A 27,194-nucleotide genomic window follows, 5' to 3' on the forward strand; every position below is an offset into this window, starting at 1 on the left:
GAGCCGTGAAAATGAAAGGAAAACCCAGTGAACTAAATACTACCAGGAAAACGGCACACTGCAGCCTAGCAGCTTTACCAGCGGATCACGGCACATGTTGCGTGAGCATCACAGAACTATATTCTACAGAGCTATACCTTTGTCACCTTATTGCTTTCGGCAAACACTTTCGAAGCCTGCATGTCAACCGGGTGTCAATGCGCCAAATCTAGGGTGTCGAGTGTCTGTCTGCTCGCCCCGATTTAAAACCTACAACGCCGTGCCACTGCACTGCTCATAAGCGTGTCTTCAAACGTCACTTCGAGAAATGCGCGTCGAATTTGTCTCGTGCTCGCTGCTGCAAACTTATCTCCTTCCGCGCGGCCAGGTCATCGGTCAGTTCAACGTTGCTGGGCGGGCACCTTCGCACAAATGCTGGCGTTGCAGTTCAAGCGTGCATATTCCGCGGACATCCACTTTCGTCTCAAGCGATCCAACTCGTCTCGTGTCCCCTCCATATTTGTTGCTTTGTTTCTTTCCGCTCGCTGGTAGTTTCACGGGGCGAAGTGAAAGAACAAGCGAGACTGGTTTCTCGCTTCCCACGGGACAACGGGAAACGAGCGATTACTGCCGCGTCCTCCACTGCGCACGGCCGAAGGGGTTGTCTCAGGCATGCACGAGAGGACAAAAGAATGGACCGAAGCTGGATCTATGCGCATGAGTTACGTGTCACGACTGTTGCCGTAATTCGTCTGTAAAGGTTCAACACGTCAGCTATCTCCAGACCTTCTAAGCAAGCTTATTTCTTTTTGGCTGAGTGGTTTTCGTCTCTGTTGTAGTTTCTCGGCTAGGCCGACTTCCGGGAAGTCATTGTAGAGACAAGCAGCAGAGAGCAGACGCAGACGTTGCGTCATTGATTCCCTTTTCCGCTGCGGCTGTGTCAGCGCAGTCGGATTGGTTTGTTCTAACGGATCGGCCATGAAGGACGACGACGCCATGATGTAGCCGCGCGTTTCCCTTGCAGCCGTCTCCGTAAAAATGTAACTTTGCAAAGATGTGAACATTCAACACAAATACAGAGTAGGGCCCTGTGGAATTAAGAAAAAAATACTAAAACTCTCGATGCGCTGTTCGCTCCATTTGTGTGTGGTGCACTAGTGGATTAATAAAATATATTCGCTTTATGGTTTATGGGGCTCAACTTCCCAAAGCGACTCAGGCTATGACAGACGCCGTAGTGAAGGGCTCAGGAAATTTAGACCCCCTGGGGTTCTTTAACGTGCACTGGCATCGCACAGTACACGGGCCTTTAGAACTAGAAATTATTATTATTTTATTAAGAACTTTTGGATTTTGGCCTCTTCATTCCTAGAAGCCACTGTTTTTTTTTTTTACTGCCGTTCCTCAAAGCAAGACACAAGCGGCCACATCCTTCACGCTAGCTGAAAGCAGAGAGAGGATTTATAAACGGTTTCTGCTTAATCCTTCCATTGAAAGCATGGTTTTATTCTGATTTCGTTATAATGTATGCTGAAGTTTTAAGTGGCTCATGGTATACCCTATTGGTTATTCAGCTGTTATTTCTTTGTCACGTCTTCAAGGCAATGCGTGATTACATTCAATGTTTTTTTTTTATAGCGACACCCGTTAATGGCGCATTTCCTGCTTCTGCGTTGTCGGCGTAACCCCACGCCTCGCTATTTAGTCCACATGCACTAACGTCGCGCATGACTTTACTGCGATGCGCCATGGCAACGCACCACACTTCCAACACCAGTTCCAAAATTATAAAATTTCATATGGATATTACTTACGGTGGGCTACATTTAAGGAGGTAACAGCAATATTTAAAAAGCTAACTATTAAATATTAGTTACCGCCTGCTAATTAGCATGTCCTAGCCGTATTTCGATCTACTATACATCTGACAATGCTATGCCAAAAAAAGTGCTCTCCAACTCAATAAGCCTATTTTAAAAATTGCGTAAAGTCTTAGGTGAAAGACCCTGTATGCAGTATATGTCCGTTAACGCGGCCGAAATTCCCACCTGATATAAAGTACAACTTGCCTGTACTGGCAGACTGAAGTACACTGTCTGGGATCGCAAGAAATTAGGTGAGTGACGTTCAAATGCAAATCGCTCACTAACGGCAAGATCCTAAGAGGCAATAAATTGATACGATTGCAGCATTGTCGTCTCTACTGAGCCAAGCATTCGCTTAGATGCGTGCACTGAGCAATAACTAGAGGTGGAAAGGTCTAAGATGATGCTTCTTTATTTATTTTTTTTTCAGCCATGGCTGGTCGTGAGCACCGAGCTGGTCTCTCCTCCTTTCTGACTCTTCTCCTCACCGCTGCACTCAGCACTGGCCAAAAGCTCAATGCCGTAGGTAAGAAGGGAAGAATTTTACGTCCTATCTTGCTTCGTTTGGACAGTTACATAGCTGTGCATATCTGTACACGTACATACTTTTGTACACATCTGGGCTAACTCGGAGGGAAAAGTTCTACGCGTGCTTAACATTTCTACTCTTTCCTAAAGAATGGAAACGAGTTTTTAGATGTGTACACTCGAACCAGTGTTGGTGCGTAGAGATGAGCACAGTGATGTCGGCGACACAAATGCATTTTCTTGCACAAGGGGGAACCAACGAAACAGACGCAGGACGAAAACAAGGAGGCACACACACACAACACCGCTGGACTTCCAACTGATTTATTCCGAGGAATTGAGCCACATTTATACATACTTCCTGCGCAAGCGCGCAATTTGGACAAGGTGAGGGAAAACTTTACGAAAATGAAAACTGAAACCCCTTTTCCGTGATTATGATTGAAGGGTCACTTACATATGTCTGCATATTTTACCTGATTAAAAACGCCTCCAGCAGCTCGCGCTCACGTCTTGCCATCCCCCGATCGGTAATAATGACCAGGTGAAACTGAGGGGAACAGTGGCAGTCCTTGACATGCAAAGCTAAATTGCTTCCCGTTCCCGAGCCCAAAGTTGTTCTGTGCTGCCTTATACGTTCATTTAGGCACGCTCCAGTTTTCTCATTATATATTTTGCCGCAGGACAATGAAACAGAGTAAGCCACCCCCACTGCGAACTTTGTGAACTTCGTCTGGTGCTTAGTGATGCAAGCGCCATTCTGCTGCTGACGACCGGAGATTTGGGCGCACAAAGCGGAGAGCTTGCGCGGGGCAGAAAACACCAAAGTGACGCCACATTTTTGAGACTCCTTTTTTCCTGCGTCTTGTCCTGCGAATGTTTCTCTGGTTCTACCTTCGCGCATTATGAACCAACTAGCCGAGCAATTCACTCTACTGAGCATCGTCTTGCATTTTATAAGTGTTCTGGGTGCATTTTCTAAGTTTTTTCTGGCCAAGACTTTGAAAGAATACTTAAGAAAGACGTTTCATGCACCATAGCAGAAACTGTCTGGCATGTTAGAAAGCACGTGTAATAAGGCCATTGCATCGCATGCCACCAATCTGGAGAAGCGAAAGATGTTCTCTGCAGCACATGAACGGACCTTCTGTTCTTGTAACTTGTACCTTTTAAATTCTAAATGGTACACCAGGTGCAAGGGTGCGTTCGTGCAAGGGTGCCATATGTCGGCATCCTGGCAAGCCCGACCTACTCTACACTGTTGAGTGCACTAGTCTGCAACTTGAACGGAGGCGTCATTAAAATAAAAAGCTATAATCACGTACGTGTACTATACCAGGGATATTTTTTTCGAATCAGTCTGTAATTTTCTGTGAAAAAGTAGTAAATCTTTCTTTTCATCCTTGTGGCCTTAGTTTCCCGCATCCCCTCTAAACAAATAGAGCTCTCGCCTCTCCACCAGAACCTTGCAGGGCTTGCCAAGGAGCGGATGGGCGCAAAAGCATTTTGGCTCCATATCCATATAACAAACTGTTGAACATAGCGCAAAGAATTTTTGTGTTTTTTTACTATTTAGACTGAGCCTATTTTTATGCATTTAACTCTTAGCCCTGTGGCATTTTTATTAACTGTGTGTTTCTTATAACCTATGCATTGTTCATTAAACATCCCCATGTCTTCACACTAATGTGCTTTGTTTCTCTCTTATTTCAGAAAGCAATGGCGTATTCTTCTCGGGTGAGTTTAATAGCCCTTGCATATCTATTTATACTGTGCCTCGATCCCCAAAGCTTGATTCCTTCAATATGGCAGCCTGCCTGTTTTATTTACAATTTTTCAAAATACTGCGGTCGTTATACCGTTCAAGAGGATGTGATTCTTTGCACGATATATATAACATATGAACTTATATTCGCTTGCTAGTCTCGTTGTGAAAGTTTGGGCGAAAATGGTGAGAAGGAAGGCGTCATGAAATAAGCTGAGAATCGCCACGCGTTTAAGACTGTGTCTTGCAGAAAAACGAAGTTCTTCGTGCACATTCGCTCGCTTGTAGAACGCCCCTCAACTTTTCTCTCACTGAGATTTACATAAATTTGCATTTCGCTGCATGCCATATGCCCTCATATATTGAGGCTGTATTATGTAGCGCCAGCCGATGCAAGAAAAAATCAAAACCGGTAGATGCTTCGACATATGCGATGCAAGCAGTATTACTAATGTCCCGCAACGCAACCACGCAGGCGTAGTAATTCATTACTGCAGACAGACGGGTGAGGTAGTGTGGCAACATTCCGAAGTAATTGCACAGTACGACGGGACACAGATTCTACCGCCAGTATGCAGTACGATGGGAAAAAATTTTAGTCGACGCTACAGCATTTCGAAGAAACTATACAGTACGACGGGACGCAAGTCTTAGTCGACGCTGTAGTATTCCGAAGGAACTGCACAGTACGACGTGACGCATGTGTTAGTCGACGTTGCAGCATACCGAAGGAACTGTACAGTACGACGTGACGCAGGTTTCAGTTGGCGCTGCAGCATTCCGAAGGAACTGCACAGTACGACGTGACGCAGGTTTTAATCGAAGCCACAGCATTCCGAAGAAACTGTACAGTACGACGGTGCGCAGGTTTTAGGTGACGTGGCAGCATTCTGAAGAAAATGTACAGTACGACGGGACGCGGGTTTTAGTCAACGCTGCAGCATTCCGAAGGAACAGCACAGTAAAAAGTGACGCAGGGTTTTAGTCGAAGCCACAGTATTCCGAAGAAACTGTACAGTACGAAGGGGCGCAGGTTTTAGTCGACGCTGCAGCATTCCAAAGAAACTGCACAGTACCACGACGCAGGCTTTAGTCGAAGCCACAACATTCCGAAGAAACTGTACAGTACGACGGGGCGCAGGTTTTAGTTGACGTGGCAGCATTCCGAAGAAACTGTACAGTGCGACGGGACGCAGCTTTTAGTCGACGCTGCAGCATTCCGAATGAACTGTACAGTACGACGTGATGCAGGTTTTAGTTGACACTGCAGCATTCCGAAGAAACTGCGGAGTACGACGTGACGCAGGTTTTGGAAACAAGCACATATACACAGCGCATGGTACATGCAAGTTTGCTTCGGCTCCGTCACGTCATTCTGCGGGATCTCTTCAAATGCAGGCGCTCAGTTTTTATTTCCATACTTAGTTTAGCTTCCGTAGATCTTACATAACGAAGCAGTGTGCCATTATGTAAAAACGCAACCAGCACAGCTCCCCTCCATGGAGCTCTATCTATATAAGAATTACCCCCGCCGAGAAGAGTCGCTTCTGCACAAAATGTGCCTGACAGGATTGCCTATCCTGAACGCCCCTTGCTGTTGAACCAAGCATCCCATTGGATTTAGTAGTAGGGCACGGACGCAGGTCCAGCCGTAACCACTGCCAGCGCACGCAATCGGCCGCTATTTAGTTTCGCAGCAAGCCTCTGTTTCTCTGGTTTCCAAGTACAGGGTCCGGATTTTTCGCCCTTCAATGAAAGGAAGAAGCGACAGCTGTCGCATTTTAGTTCTTTTTCTGCACCTACAGTGGCCAAAGCTTCAGTTCTGCTTTTATTAGGTGACATACAGTAGATATTAATAGTATAATTTCGTGACATTATTTTTAAATGCTGCCTACCGTTACTGACGGCAAGGCTGGCAACGAAATGGTCGCGGATGCAAAAACTTGCATAACTTCGCCTTCACCTCTGACTAAGAATAGTAGTACTAGTGACAGGGCCCACTCCCAATCTCACCAGCATTCCATCACCATTGGTGCAGAATTATCGAGACTGTCCATCAACCACGTGATCTTTGCACCTCAGTAACACCTCGATAACATGCTTAGTTTATAATATGCCGTTATTCCTATAATTGCAGAAACGCCCGTTGCACTAGAATCGGTGCAGCGCTGAACACTATTTGTCGCATTGAAAAATATTCAATACCCACAAGGCACAATAGACGCACTTCAGACGCGAAGTTCTGAAAAAGAGAAACCGCTATAAGCCGATTTCTTTACATTGAGTGTTTATTGGTCCAAAGAACTGCTTACCCCGCTTGGCTGGTATGCCCATGAAGACTAACAACACCTGTATATTTCCAATTCTAACACTCTGATTAGCGCAGTCAAACTTGTTAGACTCATTTAGCTAAACGTAAACCGCGTACTACATCCTCCCAGTTATCTCAGTCGAACAAAGCGACTTACGAACGCAAAATGTAAGTTTTCTTACTCTTGCGGCTTTCTTAGTTTGCTGTGTGTGTGCTTGGTTTCTAAAAAGCCACCATTTAGCGATGAATACGGCTGTTGATAATAACTAGAAAATAAATTAGGAATGCAACTGATATAAATAAATTTATAACCACAAATGTCACATATCCCTAGTGTAAGCGAACAAAGCTTTGCCAGGCCTCAATATTATTCTTAACTTTGTTTTTGTTTCGATGGAACAGAGGCCACTATGGCTATATAGTCAGCGGTACTCCTTGTGAATGCCATTGCACCAGATTATTTAGTGGCTGCTGCAACCATGCGTTCCCCAGTTCAGAGTCGTCCAGATAATCTACCTGTCGCTACCTGTAAATATAGACACCTTGTTTGGTGTTGTTTTTCATTGCAGGACTGCCACGGCCTCCATCCGAAATCAGTAAGTAAGAAACACTCTTTTTTAACGGTCTGGTGGGTCTGCAATGAGATATCTTCATCATGTAAATTTCTGCGACGGCTATACCGAAGCTCATAATAGCAGAGTCGTGCTACTTTGTATGCACTGCGAAGTGCCATGGCTCCGATTCACAACTTCATATACTTTCACTGGCTAGCCATGATTATCGACAGTTCTGTAGCAAATTATTATTATTGATTAAGGCTCCCGACATAACGTTTCATTAAAAATTTTGTGCGTTATTTCTGTTGAGACATTTAACTCTATTTAGAGAAGTTATACGGTGTAGAAGAACGAATTGTGCCTGCTACTGGCTGCATAAATAAGCACATCAACATCTTTGTCATCAGTAAGCGTTTTTTCTTTTTGTTGTGCAAAGTATTATTTTCTGTTTTAGTTGTTTGTGTGGGTGCAGATGCGACGGCATTTGCTGCATCTCAGTTGTAGCTTCGTAAATTTCTACTGGCTCCCTCTCCAGGCAACTTCATTGTCACTTGCGTGGTATCCCTTCTGGTGAAGCAACTTTAGCTTGAAATTTACGGCTAGAAATTTAAGTGCGGTCTAATTTTGGGTATTAATTTTATAAACTCGGCAATTGCAATAGATCATAGTGTTTATCGTCATCTAGTTGCGCAGTTTAAATTCAGTGCTCGTCTGTTAAGAAATTCTTCCTTTTCTTAGCTTCCTGGCGAGCATAGTGCATGAAAATCAACGGAAGACCTCACAAACGGCACTTTAAGTACCCTCTCCTTGCCGTCACTATGCGGACTCTAAGTGAAGATATAAAGAGTGAAGTGACAATGAAGTTCTCATTCTATGCGACGACGGATACGACACTGTGCAAAGCGCCAAACTCTGGAAACCTCATTCACCACATAGCTAGGGAACAAACCGATGGCACTTTCGATAGAGTCCGCATTGTAGCGAAGGAGGTAATCAGGCTCAGAATAGACCTATAGGAATTTCAGGAGTGCATTTTATTTTTTGCAGCTGACGTTAATTCTAAAAGCGGCGATACGTCCAAAACGTCACCCACTATACGAGCTGTTGGGCGAAGAGCATATTTCTTAGATTACTGACTCTGCAACGTAAGGTGGTACTGCATCCCTTTCTAACCCTATACGTTCTGCATTCATCTCAGGCACTGATAAACAGGTTCCGCTCTCAAGGTTGGATACAACGAGGCGGTATTCAGCTTTGCGGTACGGTGTGCAACGTGTTACGCGGCCTCTTAACAGTGCCCTTTCACTGCATGCATTGAGCGAAGAGTTATTCACGTCATCAATTTTAATTTGTCATTCTCTATCCTGCCTTCCACTTTTTGCATACGGGTGTCCGAAGCTTAACCGCCTTACTGCGCACTTACCGCCCTATTTGAAAGGCTACGCAGAAGTCAGGAACATTCGTATTCCACTCACATCTTTGGCAGGGTTCGTTTGTTAGGCTGGCGCCACTAAGTACACGAGGAAGCTAAACCGTGCCGAGTCATTAAAGGAGTATAGACACCTAACTTTTGGGTACATGTTTTCTTGTTTGTAATGATGCGTAACGCATTATTATACATGAATTACCACGTGGTATTTTCGTACGACTGCTAAAATATTTCTGATCGACTTTCTTTCTCGTGCTGTTTCGGTTTCAATGGCCGACCGATGACTGTGACGTCAAAGTTTGGTCATAGGTCACGTGAGGCATGACAAAACTGCAACACAATCACTGCTGCTGCATTCATTGTCATCCCGACTCTTGAGGAAGGCAGTACACGGGCCTCTAGAAACTCGCCTCCATTGAAATTCGGCCCCCGCGGCCAGGATCAAACTCGCGTCTTTCGGGTCAGGAGCCGAGCGTCACAACCACTGAGCCACCGCGACGGCTTTACCTTGCTATTGAGGGGAATATTGGAAGTCAGGGCAATAATTTTTTTCTTGCAATATAAATGTACAAAGGTTTCAGGTTTCCTAGTGGTTCCGGTTGAAGCCGTCAACATCTGGAATTAGCGTGTAAAATTTAATGGCTATACTGTTTACGTTTCTTAGAAAGTTTTATACCCTCGCCTAAATTTCACTCTCTCCTGCCATTACTATAAAATATAAAAAATCTCGCTGTGAAAACATCGCATGTTGTTAAGGAAAAAGAATTCTCGATCAACAAGCAAAACTTAAGAACGAAATATCTGCAGTTGTTGAGATATAAAGCTGCAACCAAGATGACCCATTTACCCAACCATAGCTCTTTAATGCGCACTTACTGGCCTATTACAGACCGGCTACGCGGAATTCAACAACAACATTCGTATTCCACTCACAGCGGTAGTGGGGTTCGCGTTGTTAGAATCACGCCGCTAAGATCACGACGAAGCCAGACCACGCCGAGGCCTTAACCGATATCGGGAGAGGCGCCTAATAGACCGACACCCGCTTCGAGCGCGAACGTTTGCGGACGAAACACGACGCACAAGGTTCTGTTACAGCAGCAGCCTTGCTGTTGCAACATCGCGAACGCATCGCGCGAACGAGCATGCATGCGCAAGCTTGAAGCAGAAGGTGAGCAAGCGCGTCGCAGAGGCTGGCCACCTTGACCTTGCGTGTCGCTCTTGTAAACACGAGTGCGAAGAAGACCGTATCGGGCACGCACGAGCTGCAAATGGATTTGGTGGAGCGCAGGCAGGTTAGGACAAACGGCTTACGTTCGTGGGAGCCTCTTGTTTAGTGCTTATTGATGACCCCCTTAAGGCGAGAAACGCGTTTGCTTCATTTTATCGAGACACTGTCTTAGCTCGGCCGCGCTATACGCTGAGAGATAGGACGTGCTAGCGGAAACAACAGTGAGCGAAAGGTAATTAGCAAAAAGAAGTGCTTCCAGCGATTGGGGCCGGAGCTTGCGCGTTATGATTTGCCCTTCTTATGTGGCTTGACGAGTAGGACCAGTATTCAGCTCCACAGGAAAAGAGCTTCGATTGAATCGTCATTTCCCGTGCAACAGTGAAACATCAATGGATTACAAACGTCGTGCTCGTCATAGCGTGCTTCTTTTGCTTTCGGGTGAGATCACGGGCTAAGAATATCTTCTTACACCGCGGGTGAGATTCTTGCGAAAGATTGCGGAAGAACGCACTAGTAACATGAGCAATGTCACATATTTCATTCGAAAACTTCCTCTCCTCAAGGTGGGCATCACACAATAAGAGATTACCTATAGACCCGCGCTCGTTGTGAGTGAGTGAGTGGAGTGAGTGAGTGAGTGAGTGAGTGAGTGAGTGAGTGAGCGAGCGAGTGAGTGAGTGATAAGTGAGTGAATGATTGAGTGAGTGAGTGAGTGAGTGAGTGAGTGAGTGAGTGAGTGAGTGAGTGAGTGAGTGGAGTGAGTAAGTGAGTGAGTGAGTGAGTGAGTGAGTGAGTGAGTGAGTGAGTGAGTGAGTGAGTGAGTGAGTGAGTGAGTGAGTGAGCGAGCGAGCGAGTGAGTGAGTGATAAGTGAGTGAATGATTGAGTGAGTGAGTGAGTGAGTGAGTGAGTGAGTGAGTGAGTGAGTGAGTGAGTGAGCGAGCGAGTGAGTGAGTGATAAGTGAGTGAATGATTGAGTGAGTGAGTGAGTGAGTGAGTGAGTGAGTGAGTGAGTGAGTGAGTGAGTGAGTGAGTGAGCGAGCGAGTGAGTGAGTGATAAGTGAGTGAATGATTGAGTGAGTGAGTGAGTGAGTGGAGTGAGTGAGTGAGTGAGTGAGTGAGTGAGTGAGTGAGTGAGTGAGTGAGTGAGTGAGCGAGCGAGCGAGTGAGTGAGTGATAAGTGAGTGAATGATTGAGTGAGTGAGTGAGTGAGTGAGTGAGTGAGTGAGTGAGTGAGTGAGTGAGTGAGTGAGTGAGCGAGCGAGTGAGTGAGTGATAAGTGAGTGAATGATTGAGTGAGTGAGTGAGTGAGTGAGTGAGTGAGTGAGTGAGTGAGTGAGTGAGTGAGTGAGTGAGTGGAGTGAGTGAGTGAGTGAGTGAGTGAGTGAGTGAGTGAGTGAGTGAGTGAGTGAGTGAGTGAGTGAGTGAGCGAGCGAGCGAGTGAGTGAGTGATAAGTGAGTGAATGATTGAGTGAGTGAGTGAGTGAGTGAGTGAGTGAGTGAGTGAGCGAGCGAGTGAGTGAGTGATAAGTGAGTGAATGATTGAGTGAGTGAGTGAGTGAGTGAGTGAGTGAGTGAGTGAGTGAGCGAGCGAGTGAGTGAGTGATAAGTGAGTGAATGATTGAGTGAGTGAGTGAGTGAGTGGAGTGAGTGAGTGAGTGAGTGAGTGAGTGAGTGAGTGAGCGAGCGAGCGAGTGAGTGAGTGATAAGTGAGTGAATGATTGAGTGAGTGAGTGAGTGAGTGAGTGAGTGAGTGGAGTGAGTGAGTGAGTGAGTGAGTGAGTGAGTGAGTGAGTGAGTGAGTGAGTGAGTGAGTGAGTGAGTGAGTGAGTGAGCGAGCGAGTGAGTGAGTGATAAGTGAGTGAATGATTGAGTGAGTGAGTGAGTGAGTGGAGTGAGTGAGTGAGTGAGTGAGTGGAGTGAGTGAGTGAGTGAGTGAGTGAGTGAGTGGATGTAGTGAGTGAGTGAGTGAGTGAGTGGAGTGAGTGAGTGAGTGAGTGAGTGAGTGAGTGAGTGAGTGAGTGAGCGAGCGAGTGAGTGAGTGATAAGTGAGTGAATGATTGAGTGAGTGAGTGAGTGAGTGAGTGAGTGAGTGAGTGAGTGAGTGAGTGAGTGAGTGAGTGAGTGAGTGAGTGAGTGAGTGAGTGAGTGAGTGAGTGAGTGAGTGAGTGAGTGAGTGAGTGAGTGAGTGAGTGAGTGAGCGAGCGAGCGAGCGAGCATTGCGTTGCGTTGCGTTTCATTCGTGTAAGGCTGATCATTGTTATTGGCGCTAGTCTGCATTAAATATTCGCACAAACTCACTACATTTACCATGCTACAGCGCCAGATGGTCCTAGTTCATGTTCGTCCTTTCATTTTTGTTCCTCGCTTTACAACTGCTCTTAAATTTAGAGACATTTCGCGTCCAAGCAGGGCAGCCAGCAGCCAAAAATACAGTGGGAGACGCTCCCGAAATGAATTGGACAAATTCTCGTTCGTGGTAGTACAGTTATTGCGGACGGCGGGTTTCTAGCATTCCATGGGTAGAAAGGGCCTAGTCACGTAGTCTGCCGTTTTATCTCCTTCTTGGAGTGCGTGTATAAGGCTGGTCGTAAGTCCCCAAGCCACAGGATCTCCCTTTGAGTAGGTCCTGTGTCCTGGGAATACAGCTACCATGGTCCTCATGGAAAGGATGAGAATCCTCTTCACTTTCCAGACATTTTCAACTTCGGATGCTTCGTAAATGCCGCTCTGCTGGGCTTAAAAGCAAACTGTGTGGCCTGAGGATTTTTGACAAACTCTGTATATGCACTTGAAATAAAACTCTACACTGTCTTTTTTCAGTTGTTCCCCTCCCCCGCCTACTTTACACTAGCATGCGTTAAGGCGATCACCCAAGAAAGCGATAGAAACCTAGAAACCGCATTGCACCAAAGGTCAGGTGCCTGAGATGAGGCGGCCTCCGGCATCGCACAAAGTGGTCTACATACTGCGCAACCCGTAGTTTCAAGTGGGGCAGCGGCGATGTAGTAGATGAACGAGCGTCTCAAGGTGATCTTCTATATTAGAGCCTCGTCCGGCCGCTTTCGACTGCCCCTCGAGCGCCCGGAACTCGGCGCCGCTGTGGGCGACGAAAACCTCCACACGCGGCTGCCCACACCGCGTCCTCGAACCGAACCGCGACGCTCACGATCGAGTAGGTACGGGCGGCGGCTGGTGCACAGCGCGAGCAAACAGGAAGAGGATGGTGCGTCCCAAACGTTGTGTTCTGACGTTTGATGATGAAATGACATTTAATAAATTATCTTTAATGCGCTAAAGCTGAGGGAAGTGTTAATGGAGATTCATTTGGAGAGGACTTTGGAATAATTTTTGGCTCCCTGGGGTTCTTTAAGAGAACTTGCATCCCCAAGCACCTTTTATTTCCCCTTCTTCATTTAATGCATTCGTACTGTCTCTATTTCGCCTCTATCTAAATGCGGGAGCCGTGGCCGAGTTTTAACGTACTGTGATCATGTGCCCCACAAGAAAAAGTGATTGCCAATGGGTCCATGGGTGGTTACCAAAAAGGTTGTAGGTTCGGACGTGAGAAAGATCTCGCAACGAGTATGGCACCGGTAAATGAATGCTTTCTTGAGCTTTTCACGACGAAAGTGATCACAATGGCCGGATTTTAGGTCACCGATGTCGTGTCACTTACTGCGTAGCGGTGAAGATCAAAATGGACAGCCTTTATAAAAAAAATAGTCAGCCCAAGGGGATCATTTCTAAGGCATGTCCAAAGAGGACCTTCCTGGCCCCCAGGAAAGCCTTAAGCTTCGGGCGGGTAAAAACGAGAGTTCCTTGAACATTTGGCAAGCTACGATACAAAATGAGCGGCACTACAATGTACCGAAGCAAACCCAGCGGGATGCATATTTCTGGTACAGAGGCTGTACGTGTTTACCACTCCTTACGGCAAAACAACACAAAACATTAGCGCTGTGCTTTCTCGATGGTGAGAAATACGCATGCAGTGCGGCGTTGTATTTAATCAACGTGCTAGTTAGTGCGCCTGTGGTTTGCAATCTGCAAGCATAATCCATTGCAACTTCCTTGCATCTGCAATAAAACGAGAAAAGACTCAAGAACAATCTGCGGTCGTATTTGCGGTAACTTGCGGTAACAATTTGCGGTAACTTTGTGCTCGCTATGCTGAAGCCAACACCCCCACAGCGCCGTTGCTTCGCGTTGTGATCACAGGCAAGCTTGAGCTTGTGGTCAATGTAATGCAAGCTGTACATTGAGCTCAGTGGAGTGCACAGGTATTTATTTACGATTTACTGCAAGGTCTGAGATGAGCATACCAGAGGTTTAGAATAAGAAGATTGCACTGGCACAACAAAATGAATGTAGAATAGGAAATATAATAAGCGAACACAATACAATCTTTTAACCCTACATTCGCGCACGGAAAACCCTGCAGTTATCCTTTTCTTCAATAATCATTATATTTTGTTACTGAGACACCTAAAGTAATCCATAGCAAAGGATGTAGTAAAGAATGTACACCTGAATTATGAGCCCAGACATTAACCATACGCCCGCCACGGAGCTCAGGTCCAGTTAAAGTTCCATAAATCCATAAGCGCCCTGAACTGCCGGTGCGAAGTATATTTCATTGAGAAAATATACTGACAGCTGTAATATGTTGTGCTTCTTTCCAGATGCCATCACAGCAAAAGGAGGCGACGCATTCGGGAACACGCTAGGGCGTGGACTGCTGGACAAATTCAGTGAGCGGACTTATCTTTTCTTAATTGGAGTCCGCACTAGAAAATTATAATGTCTGTTTCTTACCTTCATGTCACATTAGAAACACGACACCAGCTAACCCACTTATATATATATGTCTGTCCTTTCTACTTCAAATGCGGTAGGGGAAATAAAATGACTTCTGTTCAGATCATCATCAGCTAAAACTATTCGCGTGTTTTCGGAATGGTAAGCTTTCTGTCACTTAAATTCAAGTATATTTGTTCGCTTTCTGCGTAGCGTACGGTCAACTTTTTGGTTAATGGGGGACATCTGGGATTTTTTATTGCGCTGTCTGCGCTGGTCTTGTCATGCAACAAAAAATTTTACTGTTCATTGAATGAAAGATTCATTACTTCGTTCAACTCGCAGAACCTAATTTAAAATGGACATATGCAAGGGCCCAGTCTAGACCCAAAAAATACAAACTACGATGGGGTTTCCTAATACGAAAAACATCATCCGCCATTCTTTCAATGAAGTCTGCGGCTCACCTCTTTTACTGCGGCGTTATTTACAAGCAACCAAGCATTTTTCTGCTTCGGGCAGAACTCAAAACTGTCTGACCTTCTCGTAGCGGGAAGATATATTGCATGAAAAAAAAATTGTGAAAGTTAAACATTAAAAATGGAATCTAGAATAGAGTAAAATCACTAAGGTTGATATTTAAATACTACTGACCGTCGTGCGGCCTGTAGAACTCGGGTAGAACTTCCAATGCTCATCGCGCGTTAGAGTCGGGTGGTTTGTATATGGCTCGAGCCTCGGCTGTCCTCACTGCCAAGACACAATAACCACAAAAAGCAGTCAAGTACGTGTTTAATGTTTTGACAACCTCGCTATTTGTCATTTATGATCTTAATATTACAGTTTTCCTATGTAACGTAGTCTTTGAGCTTTCAGGCAGGTTTTGTTCTATTTCCACATTAGCCGAAATTTTTAAGATCCTCCTTACAACTGCCAGCGGAATTCAGAGAAATAGAAATGCGCGTATTTCGACAAATGACAACGCCATCAATTCAACTTTCGTTCTGTGACAAAAAAAAATAAATAGAAATGCTTTCATTTCAACATCATTTCTTGCTTTAGGGGTGCACCCAAGAAGCCTAAGATTGGCTCGACAAAAGAGTGCACCCGCTTCCACAATTATTTCTCGTAATAAATAACATTTTCTTGCCTTTTTGCAGCTACGCCGAACCCGCTGAAAAGTAAGTGTACGAACGGCCCACAAGCATTGAGGTGATATTCACACGTTTGTAACAAATTCATACAAGGTGACTGCAGCTCGAATGAACTTGGTTATCCGCATTTCAGTAATAAATAAATAATTTGGAGTGCATAACTAAGTCTTCTAACAGTCATTTACCGTTGCGAAGGTTTCCAGTTATTTATAGTTAGATACTCTTCATTGCGATTCCTTCTAAAAAATGTACATCGCATTTCCTTGGTATTTAAGGGCGGAAAACATTTTCTCCGGGCTCTGTAGCCAGAGGTAGGCCTCATGAAAGAAACAAAAAGGTGGTGTAGCGCCAGTAAATCTGTCTGAACTTTTTGTGACTTCCAATATTTAGTGACCTATTGCGGTTACCTTTAATCTGATCTAGCTTTATTACAACTTAACATCCCTTGTTCACCTCATATTATGCAGCTATTTATGTATCTTTGTTACCTTCTCATGAAGAACTCATCGCAAGTCCCTACCACTCGAGACATTTGAAATTACATGCTCAAAATGCACGAATTATGAAGCATCAAATCAATAAATCGAATTATAGCTCAAAATCGCTCTGTGTTATTGTGTCTTAATGTAGTTCTGCGAAAAGTTAGGCGCGTTGAACCACCATGAGCAACCTACTAGACCCAATTCTCGTTATCTTAAAAAAGCATTTTGCTGCATCTATTCATCATTCCCAGTTGCATATCCGCTAGCTACGAGCGACCGGACCCACCGAGAAGATATCTGTGTTTTCACCTTGTTTTTTTCTTGTTTTGTTTCGTTTTACAGCAGGGTCAACGCCATTTGACTTCCGATTCAGTAAGTCGCATTATGATCATGCATTTTTTATACATATTCTGCGTATTTCGACTTCCTGTTTTTTTTTTTTTAACTGTTCCTGTCACTGTACCCACGCACTGCCACTGTTTGTTGGTATAACTACCGTGCGTATGTATAGCCGAATGAAGAATTCGCAAGACTCCTCTTGATGCAATTTCAAGTGCTTGTTTCTTGAATGGTTGCCAGCGCAATCACCGACGATAGTGAAAGTATAAATAAATCAATAATCCATGAACAATAGCTCCGAAAGTTAACGTTTCCGTAAGATGGGTTCAACTACGTTTTATATTTTTTTAACCTGCATGAGATAATATTGCTGCCGCAGCCCTCGTTGATGGTGGGGGCGCGCTTAACACCACCTAGCGCGCTGTTTACGAACAAACAAACGTTAGATCGGGCAGTGAAAAGAAAGAAAATAAAAGTGCCCAGCCCGCACTGCTAACTGGCTCCATTGTCGTCGTTTCACCTCTTTGAGAAGAAGACTGCTGGAGTTGCCCTTACAGCATCTTGGCCTTAGTTTGAGCAGCCCACTCTTGCTATCATTTGGCGCCACCACGCTTGGGTTCAGCAACATTTCTGTTTGTCACGCTGCTAAAAATTTCTTGCTGGAATCTCATCGACTGCCTTGCTAAAGCTTACAGTGTTTTCTTTTCTATGCTTTATTACACTCTGTATTAATCACTTCTTGATTGTTTTTCTCTTTCTCTCTCTCTCTCCAATCCAAACTCCTACCTTTTTTCACTCCCTGCCCTCCTTGTGGTAGACTCCCCCGGTGTTGCTCTCCCGTGTGCTTTTCTTTTGCCTTTACTATGTACAGGCGAATAGCAACCTTTACCTCCCGATTCTTGGCCGATCCCCCAGTGCGGGTATGTGCCATTTTTTCAGAGGCTAACAACAACAACAACAACAACTGGCACAACGGGTTACACGAACAAGCTGCAGCGCTTCATCACTCACCAAGTGGCATGAGTGCAAAACAATTGCAAAAAAAGTTAATGTTTACCTGATCGTGCTCATCCCCCGCCCTGGAGCAATACAATATCTACAGAACAGGCGAATTCCCCGAGGAAGCGAACGCGCGACCTTCGTTAATGACAGAATGTGGCAGAGCCAAGTCGAGGCCTCCAGAGTATGATTAACTGCCTGGAGCCTGCTGAGGCGTCACGAGGGTCATACGCTGCTGGCTTGTCTGCGAGCAACGGTGCCGCAGCTCTCGGCTTCACTTCCCAGTCGCGTGTCTCTAATTGTTTCTTTGAGCGGGGCCTTTTCGTTGCCAAAAATCTATATGGTACCTGGAGGCGAACGAATGCTCGCTTTTGCAGGCGCAGATTCGAGCAGCGAGATGATCACCTTGGGTCCAAAAATATGGCCGTTCTCCAAGGGGAAGAGGCACTGTAATGGAAACAGATGCAACCCCAAGCGTTTGCTTCCTGTGTTGACCGGGAAAAGAATGGGGCACTCTCGTGCCAAATTACTCTGAGAAGGATTGATGAACTTGGCAAGGTCTTTTTATCGCGCGAGTTTGTAGTGATGGACTTCTCAGGTTCCAGTATGGCGGCCGCCGCTTTTTATCAAAGGCACCGCTGGTGGTGAAGTTGTGTTACATTTGACATTGTACTGTCTCGGACGGAATGACATGAACCACGCTTCCTCGCTCAAACTTTTCTGTCGCGTTGAGCAAGGTAAAAAGAAATGTCTGCTTCCTTTATGTAAAAGGACAGAAGTGAATATTACTTCTATATTCATAAAGCTTCCGTTACTTTTCAGTAGTCGGTGTTTCAGAAGACTAACTGCCGAAGCATGCTTTTTATATTCTGTCCGCGACGGTACGCTTTAGTGTGCATTTGCAATGAGTTAAACGCAATGAAACTTACTTATTGCCATATCCTAACGATTCAATAGCGCAACTCACGCGAACAGCGAGTTCCAAATGTTGCCATCCTTGGGAATTTGCCGCATATTCGAAACACTACAAATCGACGCGTCAAGCGCTATTCTGGCCTATTTGAAAGGTGCTCGTTTCTCTACACGCTTGAAAGCCGAAAATAGGAGAGGAAAGGAGAAGTTCTGATTGCCTGAAGATTTTCTTACAAAAAAAAAATAACGATGGGAAGATGAAAATTTAAAGGAAAGTTTGTCATGGTCATAGGATAACATCGGAGGTCAGTGTAATCTATGACGTACCGCTTAGAACATCCTCTTTTTTCAAAGCGGACTTCCAAAACATCTCTATGTTCGGTGCCTAGCAAAGTTTGCAACTTAATTTAGTATCAGTAGCTGCGGTACTTTTCATCGGCTTTAGCACCAGTCTCAGACATATCAGTGTATCAACTTGAACTTTTCAGGACTCAGTACATTTCACGCAGGAAGAGGACCAACTAACAGTCACCTTATTGTATGTATGCAGTTGTGAGCGAAAAGTATGCGGCTTTCTAGAACTCTCGTATTCTAAGTCAGATTCGTCGGGGCGAAGGTAACCCAACACGGTACCATCATCCCAGCATAGACACCCGCTGCACAAACATGTCCATGATGGCCGGTGTGATGGCAGAGCTGGACAGAGTGCTTGATGTTTTAAAGCCGGTGCAATACTGGTCCGGTGTCTTCCGAGACTTCCAGCTGTAGTGTTGTTGCTGTGGCTCGATCACACGGCTACATTCACTTGTTATGTTATCGAAAGTTTGAAACAAGCGAAGGAACGTACGGTGATTTCCATCCAGCCTCGCTTTCTATGTCACTCTAACTTCACTTCTTTAAGCTCGTTTTGCAATCTTGCCACGGTAAACTCTTGGCATTTTGCTTACATTTTTGGATGTTACCCTCCCTGTTTCAGATTCAGCAAAGCCTGACAACAGATTCGGTAAGTGGCTACGTGCGGGATGACTTTGTATTTACATTTAGCCTTTTTGTGCTGCCTAGAACATTATTTCAACATTACCATCTACTTCCAGCTGTTACTGGAGGAAGGACGCCTTCAGTTCTTGGTGAGTACTGTACAAATCTTTGTTCTATATCAGTTAGTTTTGGCCACATACCCGAAAATCTATTCGTGGTTCATGGAAAGTTGTACAAAAGTGAATATTACAGTTTCACTCTCAAAGAAACAGTAGTATCTCACAAGGTCTTTATGGATACGTGAACTTCAAATCAAAATTTACAAATCAAATTCGGAACAGAAAGGATAGCAGTTCGCGCAAGTGCGGCTGAGCTGAAACATGAATCCTTCGAATCAAGTTCGAATTAAGGGCATGTGAGTGAAAATCGCTGGTCTCTTCCAGTATAAACAAATTCATGGACGTGTTAACAGTGTCAAGCATTGCGCTGCAATCTGCTACGACAAAAAACCGTACCTCTCAGATTTTATTTCGTTGCTTAGTGGTCGCTTTTTTTCCTCTTTCAGTGACAAGACCACCTTTCTTCACTGGCAACCGTAAGTAATTGACATGTTGGCGTTCCTGAGAAAACCAAAAAGAGCTACAAAAAGCAAGCAAAATGTCGAGATTAAATGAAGCGACGGCTAGCCGTAAGTTCCCACGGAACAGGATGCATCGTCGGAGGCAGAGGGTGTGCCGAGGCCTGGAGAGCTTTGCTTGGAACAAAGGGGCGAAAAGGGGGCAAACTACGCTGGCGCTAAGAATTGGCACTTCCGCGCTATCATGATGGCGCAGAAAATGCAGGGAGTGACTAGCGCTAGAACTATTTCCTTCAATTCTTCTCTATTACGGCAGGCTAAAAGAATGAGAGCGCCTTTCTTTCTTTCCCAGTGTCCCACCACGAGCTCGTGCATTCCGTACCTGCTATTCCAGATTCTCAAAGCAGGAAAATTGATACCATCTTGATCCACCTACGAAAGAAAGGACTGGTATGCCGAAGTAACCACATTATTAACGCGAACTTATCTACTTGTTTTGCGCCAGCGCTTGTCAAGCCAATAACAACAGAGCATTCTGCATAATGGCCACCCAGAAATAAACACCAAGCAAAGCCACGCACAGAGGAAAGCTAAGCGCTACCATTAGCTAAAAACATATTCTAGGCGAAAATAACCGCCACGAGTAATTTTCTGGCATTTTTATGTGATCCAGGGAGGACAATACAAAATAGGAGAGCGTTTCCTCCTTCTTCCCAAAATCTGTGTGTGCATCACTAAAAGCAACCACAAAGAAGTTGTCATGAAGCTCGCAAAGTGTCAAACAATAGGTGTGAATGCCTGACTGGCTAGTCGACAATAGGGTCTTCAAGGATGTTTTTCCACGGATGTTATGCTCTTATGCTTCAGACAATCTCAGCGCTAAATCTCACTGTTAATATAAAGCATAGCTCCTGCTACAAAAACCCCTTCATGACAGCAGTGCGCTATAACTTCTCCTAATTGTAGCCTTCTGTGAGACCCGGCGCTCGGTCATCAAGTTGTTGTGACTTCAACGCGCGAGGAAAAAGTTGGCTGAAATGCACTCAGAATTTCCTCTTTTGTCTACATATACTCGAGTTAGACACACTGTGTGCCTAGATTCCCAAGTCATTTAAATTTTAAAAATAACGCTTCGCAATTTCCGGTACCTGGAACCATCAATCTCTTTGCCTTTAATCATGCACTGTAATTGTTTTCGCCTCTTCTTTCAGTGACTGCAGTTGAGTACAAAAGAGCCTCGGGTATTAGCCACAGGTCGTGCTTCTGACGTACTGATATACTTGATCTACAAATGCACCTTTTGGTAAAATGTTCACGGGAATCCCACGAGGTGGAGCATATTTGTAATAAAGGAGTAATTACTCATTGGCATCCATCAAAGCGTAGCCATATAGCTTCCACACAAACTTGGTAGTGGAAGAAAAATTCGTCCTGGTCCTGGGTTCGAACCCGGGACCACCGCTTCAGCGAAGCAATCGCTCTGCCAACTGAGCTAACCGGGACAGCGAGCGCATGTTAGGGCGAGAGCGAACTGATCCTTTCTTTTGTAGCCATACGGCTGCGCTTGGGTGGATGCTAGTGGATAATTACTCACTTGCTACAAATGCGCTTTTTAGAGAGTTTTTTATCCAATAAAATGATTTGTTTTTCTAGGAAGCGCATGTTAGTTATATATAATCCAACATCGCGAACTGAAGGCGCTCCAGAGCTATGCTATTTACGCCCAGGAAAGCCCTTCGTGTTGCTGAGTAACGGCCATAATCAAGTCAGTATGGGTGCTCGAGCTACTGCACGACCATTCTGGTCGTTTTCCTCCCTTCTTTTCTTTTGGGACATGCGCTCGACAATGCTTCTTAGTGACTTTTCTGAGCAAAAATAAACTTCTCAGGAGTACAGTATACCCGCGTTGTTAACTACGTTTTCTCTGGTATAAATTAAGTTCAGGCTGTTGAAAAGTGTATAGCATTATAGGTTAGTTTTTATAAATATAGATGCCACCTATTTTAACTATTTTTGTTCTATTACAGTCATTCACCATCACTTAACTGCAGCCGGAAAATTTGGCGCCAAGGCTGTGCGGACTTTAGAACACCCTAACTGCTATTTCCTTTCTTTATGCTAAGCAGCGAAAGTATTAGCAGGCACTACCAAGCATGCACCTTAGCTAACAAAGCTCATTACAAACTGAGTCCTCAAGAAACTTCACAATGCAACATCCTGCATATAAAAGCAGGGTACGGTACACTAGTCCCTTCTCAAACAGATAGGGGCAGCGGATTCTCTCAGTTCTAGATAAACGTAGATCTTTTCATTATAATGAACCTTTAGCAAAACTGTCCGTACGAAGGGCTGTTATGGCTTGTACCTTTCTTTGTTCATGAGATGCGCTAATTTACTCCGTGGAACACTCCCGCATCCGTTCAATCTCCGCTCTTGTCCCTAGTTTTGCGCGTCCTTTTACACTAACCTCGGTGAATTCGGCCTTGAGCGAGGAACAACAGAGTTCTCATCGAAATTTTAATCCGTGTGCTCTAAATCTCATGGCTTGTCGCTTCCCGCCAGGCCAGATATTTCTAGCTGTCACCCTAAGTTATACGGGTACGAAGCGCGCTAAACAAAAGACGCCGAGGCACTAGCCCTGTCCATTTTTTCTCAAATCACTGGAAGTTTGAATGCGGCTTCGACACGCAATTATCCCGGTATGGTCATCCATATGTCCGAGGCTGAATGGCGCAAGTGACGGCTCTTTCGTTTGAAAACGCGACGGAAAGCAGGGTCACAATTAAGAAACACCTCGGGCAAGGCGGCACTTACACTGATTAATTCATCTCCTGTCCAGCAATTTTACGTAAAACTTTCACAGAACAAAATGCAGCTAAGTAACCCAGATACCGAGGTAAGTTCCTACGATAATAATTGGGCGACTCCGCATTCATGCGTAAAGTTTAGAAGTTCACATAAGTAGGTAACGATACGGCACTTCGGAAACACTATACACCCGCATTTATTTAGTGATGTTTGAACACTAATATGCTGTGCGTTTTCCTTTCTCTTTTGTCCAGCTACGAGCCCAACGACGGCGCCTCGCTTCGCAGCTCCCACAAGTAAGGACTATTAAGAAGATCGAGTTGGGATTACGCATGAACACTTCGACAATTTTCGCAGCTTTCGGTTTTTGTTGGGCGCAAATTGTGCGGTTGTTCTCCGGCTTACGCATAAGCAGTTAATCCGGCGCAAACGGTTTGAGCAATCGGGGTAAGCACAAATTGTTTATTAAATTGCAATCGTGCGCCGTCGGAGGAAATTCGCTGAAATAGTTTCGTTCAAACATGCGCCTCTAAGGCATTCGTGTCAAGATCACTAACCTAACAAAAGCATTTTTTTTATGTCTCTTCGGGCACAAGCTGGGACTGGCACACCTAGCTGCCATCAGTTGCGACACATGATAGTTACGTAGCCTTCTCCACTACTTCCCGAATAAATGCTAGCGTTCTTCATTTTAAGCATTCAACACCTATATCATAAATAGTATTCCAAGAGTACGGTATTGCTGCTTCAGTGTATTAGCCTACAGCACTTTCCGTAGCTTAATAAAAGTTAATAGCGGCTACGTTTGCGGAAATTCGCACATGATTAATAACGCTGCTCTTTTAATAACGCGAATTTGGACAGTTCGCCATTTTTTGCATATCGCAATGCTGATACCACCGAATAACTCCTAACGCAAGAGCTTTCAGGAACTTATGTTCAAGCCAAGCACCCTCGTTATGCCAACCACTAAAGGAAGTATTCAATTATATGTTGACCTGTGCGCGATAAGATTCACCGGTCAATCATGATTTCCGCTTGCACTCGAGGCAAAAGCCGCAGCCTAATGTCAGTGTGAGCTATTATTGCGTCAAACAATTCACGGTACCATGCTGCGAAGACTAAGCCTAATGGAAGTCTTGTGCTTCGCCCGAGTTGTTTTCATCTCTTCTCTGCATGTCCTAACTTCGTCCACGCTGCAGCTTCCCGTCCTCCACCGCCCCCACCGCCACCGCCAGCAACGTTCCGGCCTCCTCCTCTAGCATCGGGGGCATTCCGACCAACAGCACAAAGAACCACCACCTTAAGACCAGTGACGCAAAGGCCTGCAACCCTGCCGCTCACAGTCCAGCGGCCTACGACACAGAGACCCACTCCGCCGCGACCTACGACGCAAAGGCCCACCCCGCCGCGACCTACGACGCAGAGACCCACAACGCAGAGGCCCACGACACAGCGACCTACGACCCAAAGGCCCACGACGCAAAGGCCCACGACACAGAGACCTACAACCCAGAGACCCACGACGCAGAGGCCAACAACCCAGAGACCAACGACACGAAGATTCACAACGCAGAGACCTACGACTGCGAGGACTGTGCCCATTCTTCGGCCCACAACTTTGCAAGCCCTGCCGCCTGCGCCACGCCTCGCTTTCCAGCCTGGCAGTACGTCTTCTAACCTCATAACAAATAGCCAATCAGGTGCTTCTGTGCATGAAGATATTATGGGCCGTAACTAATAGAAGTAATGCTTTAACAGCGAGAGTTCCACAAGATGCTTTGTTCGATGCTTAATAGTTCGTTGCCGGCATTTTCTGTTGGCATAGCATGTTGTAAACTCAAACTTGCGCTTTCACCTGTTGGCTTGAAAACTGACACATGCCTGACTCATGGGCACTGATCCCATGGGTCAGACACAGGATTCTCTCGAGAATGCGCAGTCTCTAGTCATGTGGCTCTTCAGAGTCTAGGACCCGGCACTGATGGAGGGAAAAGAGTGTTCGAAAAGAAAATCTCCGTTTGAGAGAATTAAATGAAAGCTGGCTCTCGGAAATCCTGAGGCCAGTTCTCTTCCGCGACGCGCCACCAGATAGAACTGGTGACGTTACAGGCTTGATCAATCAGTCATCGAATAATTTCTTTTTTACACGAAAAACAGAATAAAAATAGTGGGGGAGGGGGGGGGGATTCTCCCTAAAGCCTTATGCTAAAAATATGACAAACTCGTTATAGCCATTCGATTACAGACAGCAGTTGATGTCGCAACATATTTTTGTGCTGTTTAGGTTCACAGAGCACTGGTTCAACAGCAGGACAACCGACGCCATTTTTCCCCATAAACTCCTCGCCACCATCGCAACGTGAGTATAATTATCAGCGCGTTCTTGACGTTAGCCTGGCTTTTTTTTTGCTTCTTTGATTTTTCGCATTTTCAACAGTACTTCGGCCCCACAGGCGCACAGTAATTATCATCATCATCAGCCTGGCTACACCCACCGCAAGGCAAAGATCTCTCCCATGTCTCTCCGATTAACCCTGTCGTTGCGAACAGCGGTCACCGTATCCCCGCCAGCTTCCTAATCTCATCCGCCCACCTAACTTTCTGGCGCCCCCTACTCCGCTTGCCTTCTCTTGGAATCCACTCCATTACCCTTAATGACGAGCTGTTATCTTGCCTTCGCATTACATACCTGCCCAAGCCCATTTCTTTCTCTTGATTTCGACTAGGATGTCATAACACACGTTTGTTCCCTCACCAACTCTGCCTGCTTGGGATATCTTAACGTTACACCTGTTATTTTTCTTTCCATTGCTCTCTGCGTTGTCCTTAACTTAATATGAACCCTTTTCGCTAGCTTCCACTTTTCTTCCCCGTAGTTGAGTACCGGTAAGATACAGCTGTTGTATACTTTACTTTTCTCTTGAGGGATATTCGTAAACTGCCATTCAGGATCTGAGAGAACCTGCGATATGCGCTCCACCCTATTCTTGTTGTTCGAATTTCTCTCTCATGATCTGGATCAGCTGCCGCTACCTGCCCTAAGTAGGCGTAATTCTCTTATCACTTCCAGCACCACGCTGCCAATTGTGCACTGCTGTTCTCTAGCGAGGCTGTTGACCATTACTTTGGTTTTCTGCAGGTTAATTTTAAAATCTACCGTTCTGCTCTGCCTTTCTAACTCATTTATCATGGTTTGCAGCACTTCTCCTCCATGATACTATGGGCATAACAGCGCAGCTGTCTATGCCCTATTAGCTGATTGAGCTTTGTTGGTGTAGCACGTTACGTGTCCACCCCATGCATGTATATTCATGGGCAGCGCATACTCAGCCCTGATCACGTTACCCGCTTAGCTCTTGCCATGATCGGGTGACCACCCCGTGCACAACGGCCGTCTTTCACGCATCGCGCCGCCTTCGTAGTGTAGTCATCGGGTGGGGCGCGGGGTCGTCAGAAGCCGCCAACAACTTCGAAACACCCCTCGGATGATCTGTGCTCGCGTGTGTACGAGTTAAAATATTGCGATAAGTTACGAGTAAAAGTTGGTTGGTTTGTTTGGTTTATGGGGTTTAACGTCCCAGAGCGACTAAGGCTATGAGAGACACCGTAGTGAAGGGCTCCCGAAATTTCGACCACCTGGGGTTCTTTAACGTGCACTGACATCGCACAGTACACGGGCCTCTAGAATTTCTCCTCCAAAGAAATTCTAGCCGCCGTGGCCGGGATCGAACATTAGTAAAAGTCCTGATGCAATTTAGTGAGCGCGAATGTTGCGCAGCAGAAATGAACTTGAGAGCAGCAACTACTTTGGCTGGTCGGTACATGATTTCATAGGAAGGAATGACGCGACTAAAGCGGAGAGTCACATAAGCTCCGCCTAGAGGGTATGGCACGACTTTCGTTAATGGGTTAATTCCCATACATACAGAATGTCATTCTCTATTTCACATTCATAGATCTCTGGTAGTCCTCACTCCACTCCTAGCGCAGTGGTGCAGCGGTTTTAAGCGATACGCTTTAAGCGATGCGCCACTGCACCGGCAGGTGACTGTTTCGAACAGAGCCACCGCTTGCTCTGCGCGTGCAAGTTCTCGCGACCAATAATTAATTGAACTGCCACCTGCCATGGTCGGCAGTATACTCACAATCCAGTGGGTAGGTTGTGATGACGTCTCAAGGTCACGTGACCTAGATGGCCTGTCTGCAACCTAGATTGATTCTCTGGCGATTTTTCATAGATTTTTCACTCACGGCCTACGAAGCCAGCTTTTCAGACATGAGCCCCTTTAATGCTATCGCGTTAAAACAGTACGTTGGAAGAAAAGGGTGTTTGTAAAGAATTTCGCCGTCACGAGAATTTAGTCAAATCTGGCTCTCGGTAATCCACACGACAGTTCTCGTCCTCGACGGGCCAGCAGATCCAAGCAGTGAAGTGTTACAGCCTGATGACATTCGTCGCTGCAGTCATCGAATCTCTCC

General features: G+C 45.6%; 1 protein-coding gene across 1 annotated transcript in view; it reads left to right on the forward strand.

Annotated features, from left to right (window-relative positions):
• LOC149360202 (uncharacterized) overlaps nt 1-27,194 on the forward strand; it is a 73,600-nt gene that overhangs the window by 20,672 nt on the left and 25,734 nt on the right. Inside the window, exons 2-12 of the mRNA XM_089572207.1 lie at nt 2,275-2,370; nt 4,086-4,109; nt 7,018-7,044; nt 14,349-14,417; nt 16,442-16,471; nt 19,326-19,352; nt 19,444-19,476; nt 19,893-19,922; nt 22,967-23,008; nt 23,915-24,379; nt 25,000-25,074. Coding sequence (XP_089428333.1) covers nt 2,277-2,370; nt 4,086-4,109; nt 7,018-7,044; nt 14,349-14,417; nt 16,442-16,471; nt 19,326-19,352; nt 19,444-19,476; nt 19,893-19,922; nt 22,967-23,008; nt 23,915-24,379; nt 25,000-25,074 — 916 coding nt within the window. The 5' untranslated portion in view covers nt 2,275-2,276. The remainder of the gene's footprint in view (nt 1-2,274; nt 2,371-4,085; nt 4,110-7,017; nt 7,045-14,348; nt 14,418-16,441; nt 16,472-19,325; nt 19,353-19,443; nt 19,477-19,892; nt 19,923-22,966; nt 23,009-23,914; nt 24,380-24,999; nt 25,075-27,194) is intronic.

The sequence above is a fragment of the Amblyomma mixtum genome, chromosome 2 (assembly GCF_055824585.1).
Source record: "Amblyomma mixtum isolate Tamu chromosome 2, ASM5582458v1, whole genome shotgun sequence".
Classification (NCBI taxonomy): Eukaryota; Metazoa; Arthropoda; class Arachnida; order Ixodida; family Ixodidae; genus Amblyomma; species Amblyomma mixtum.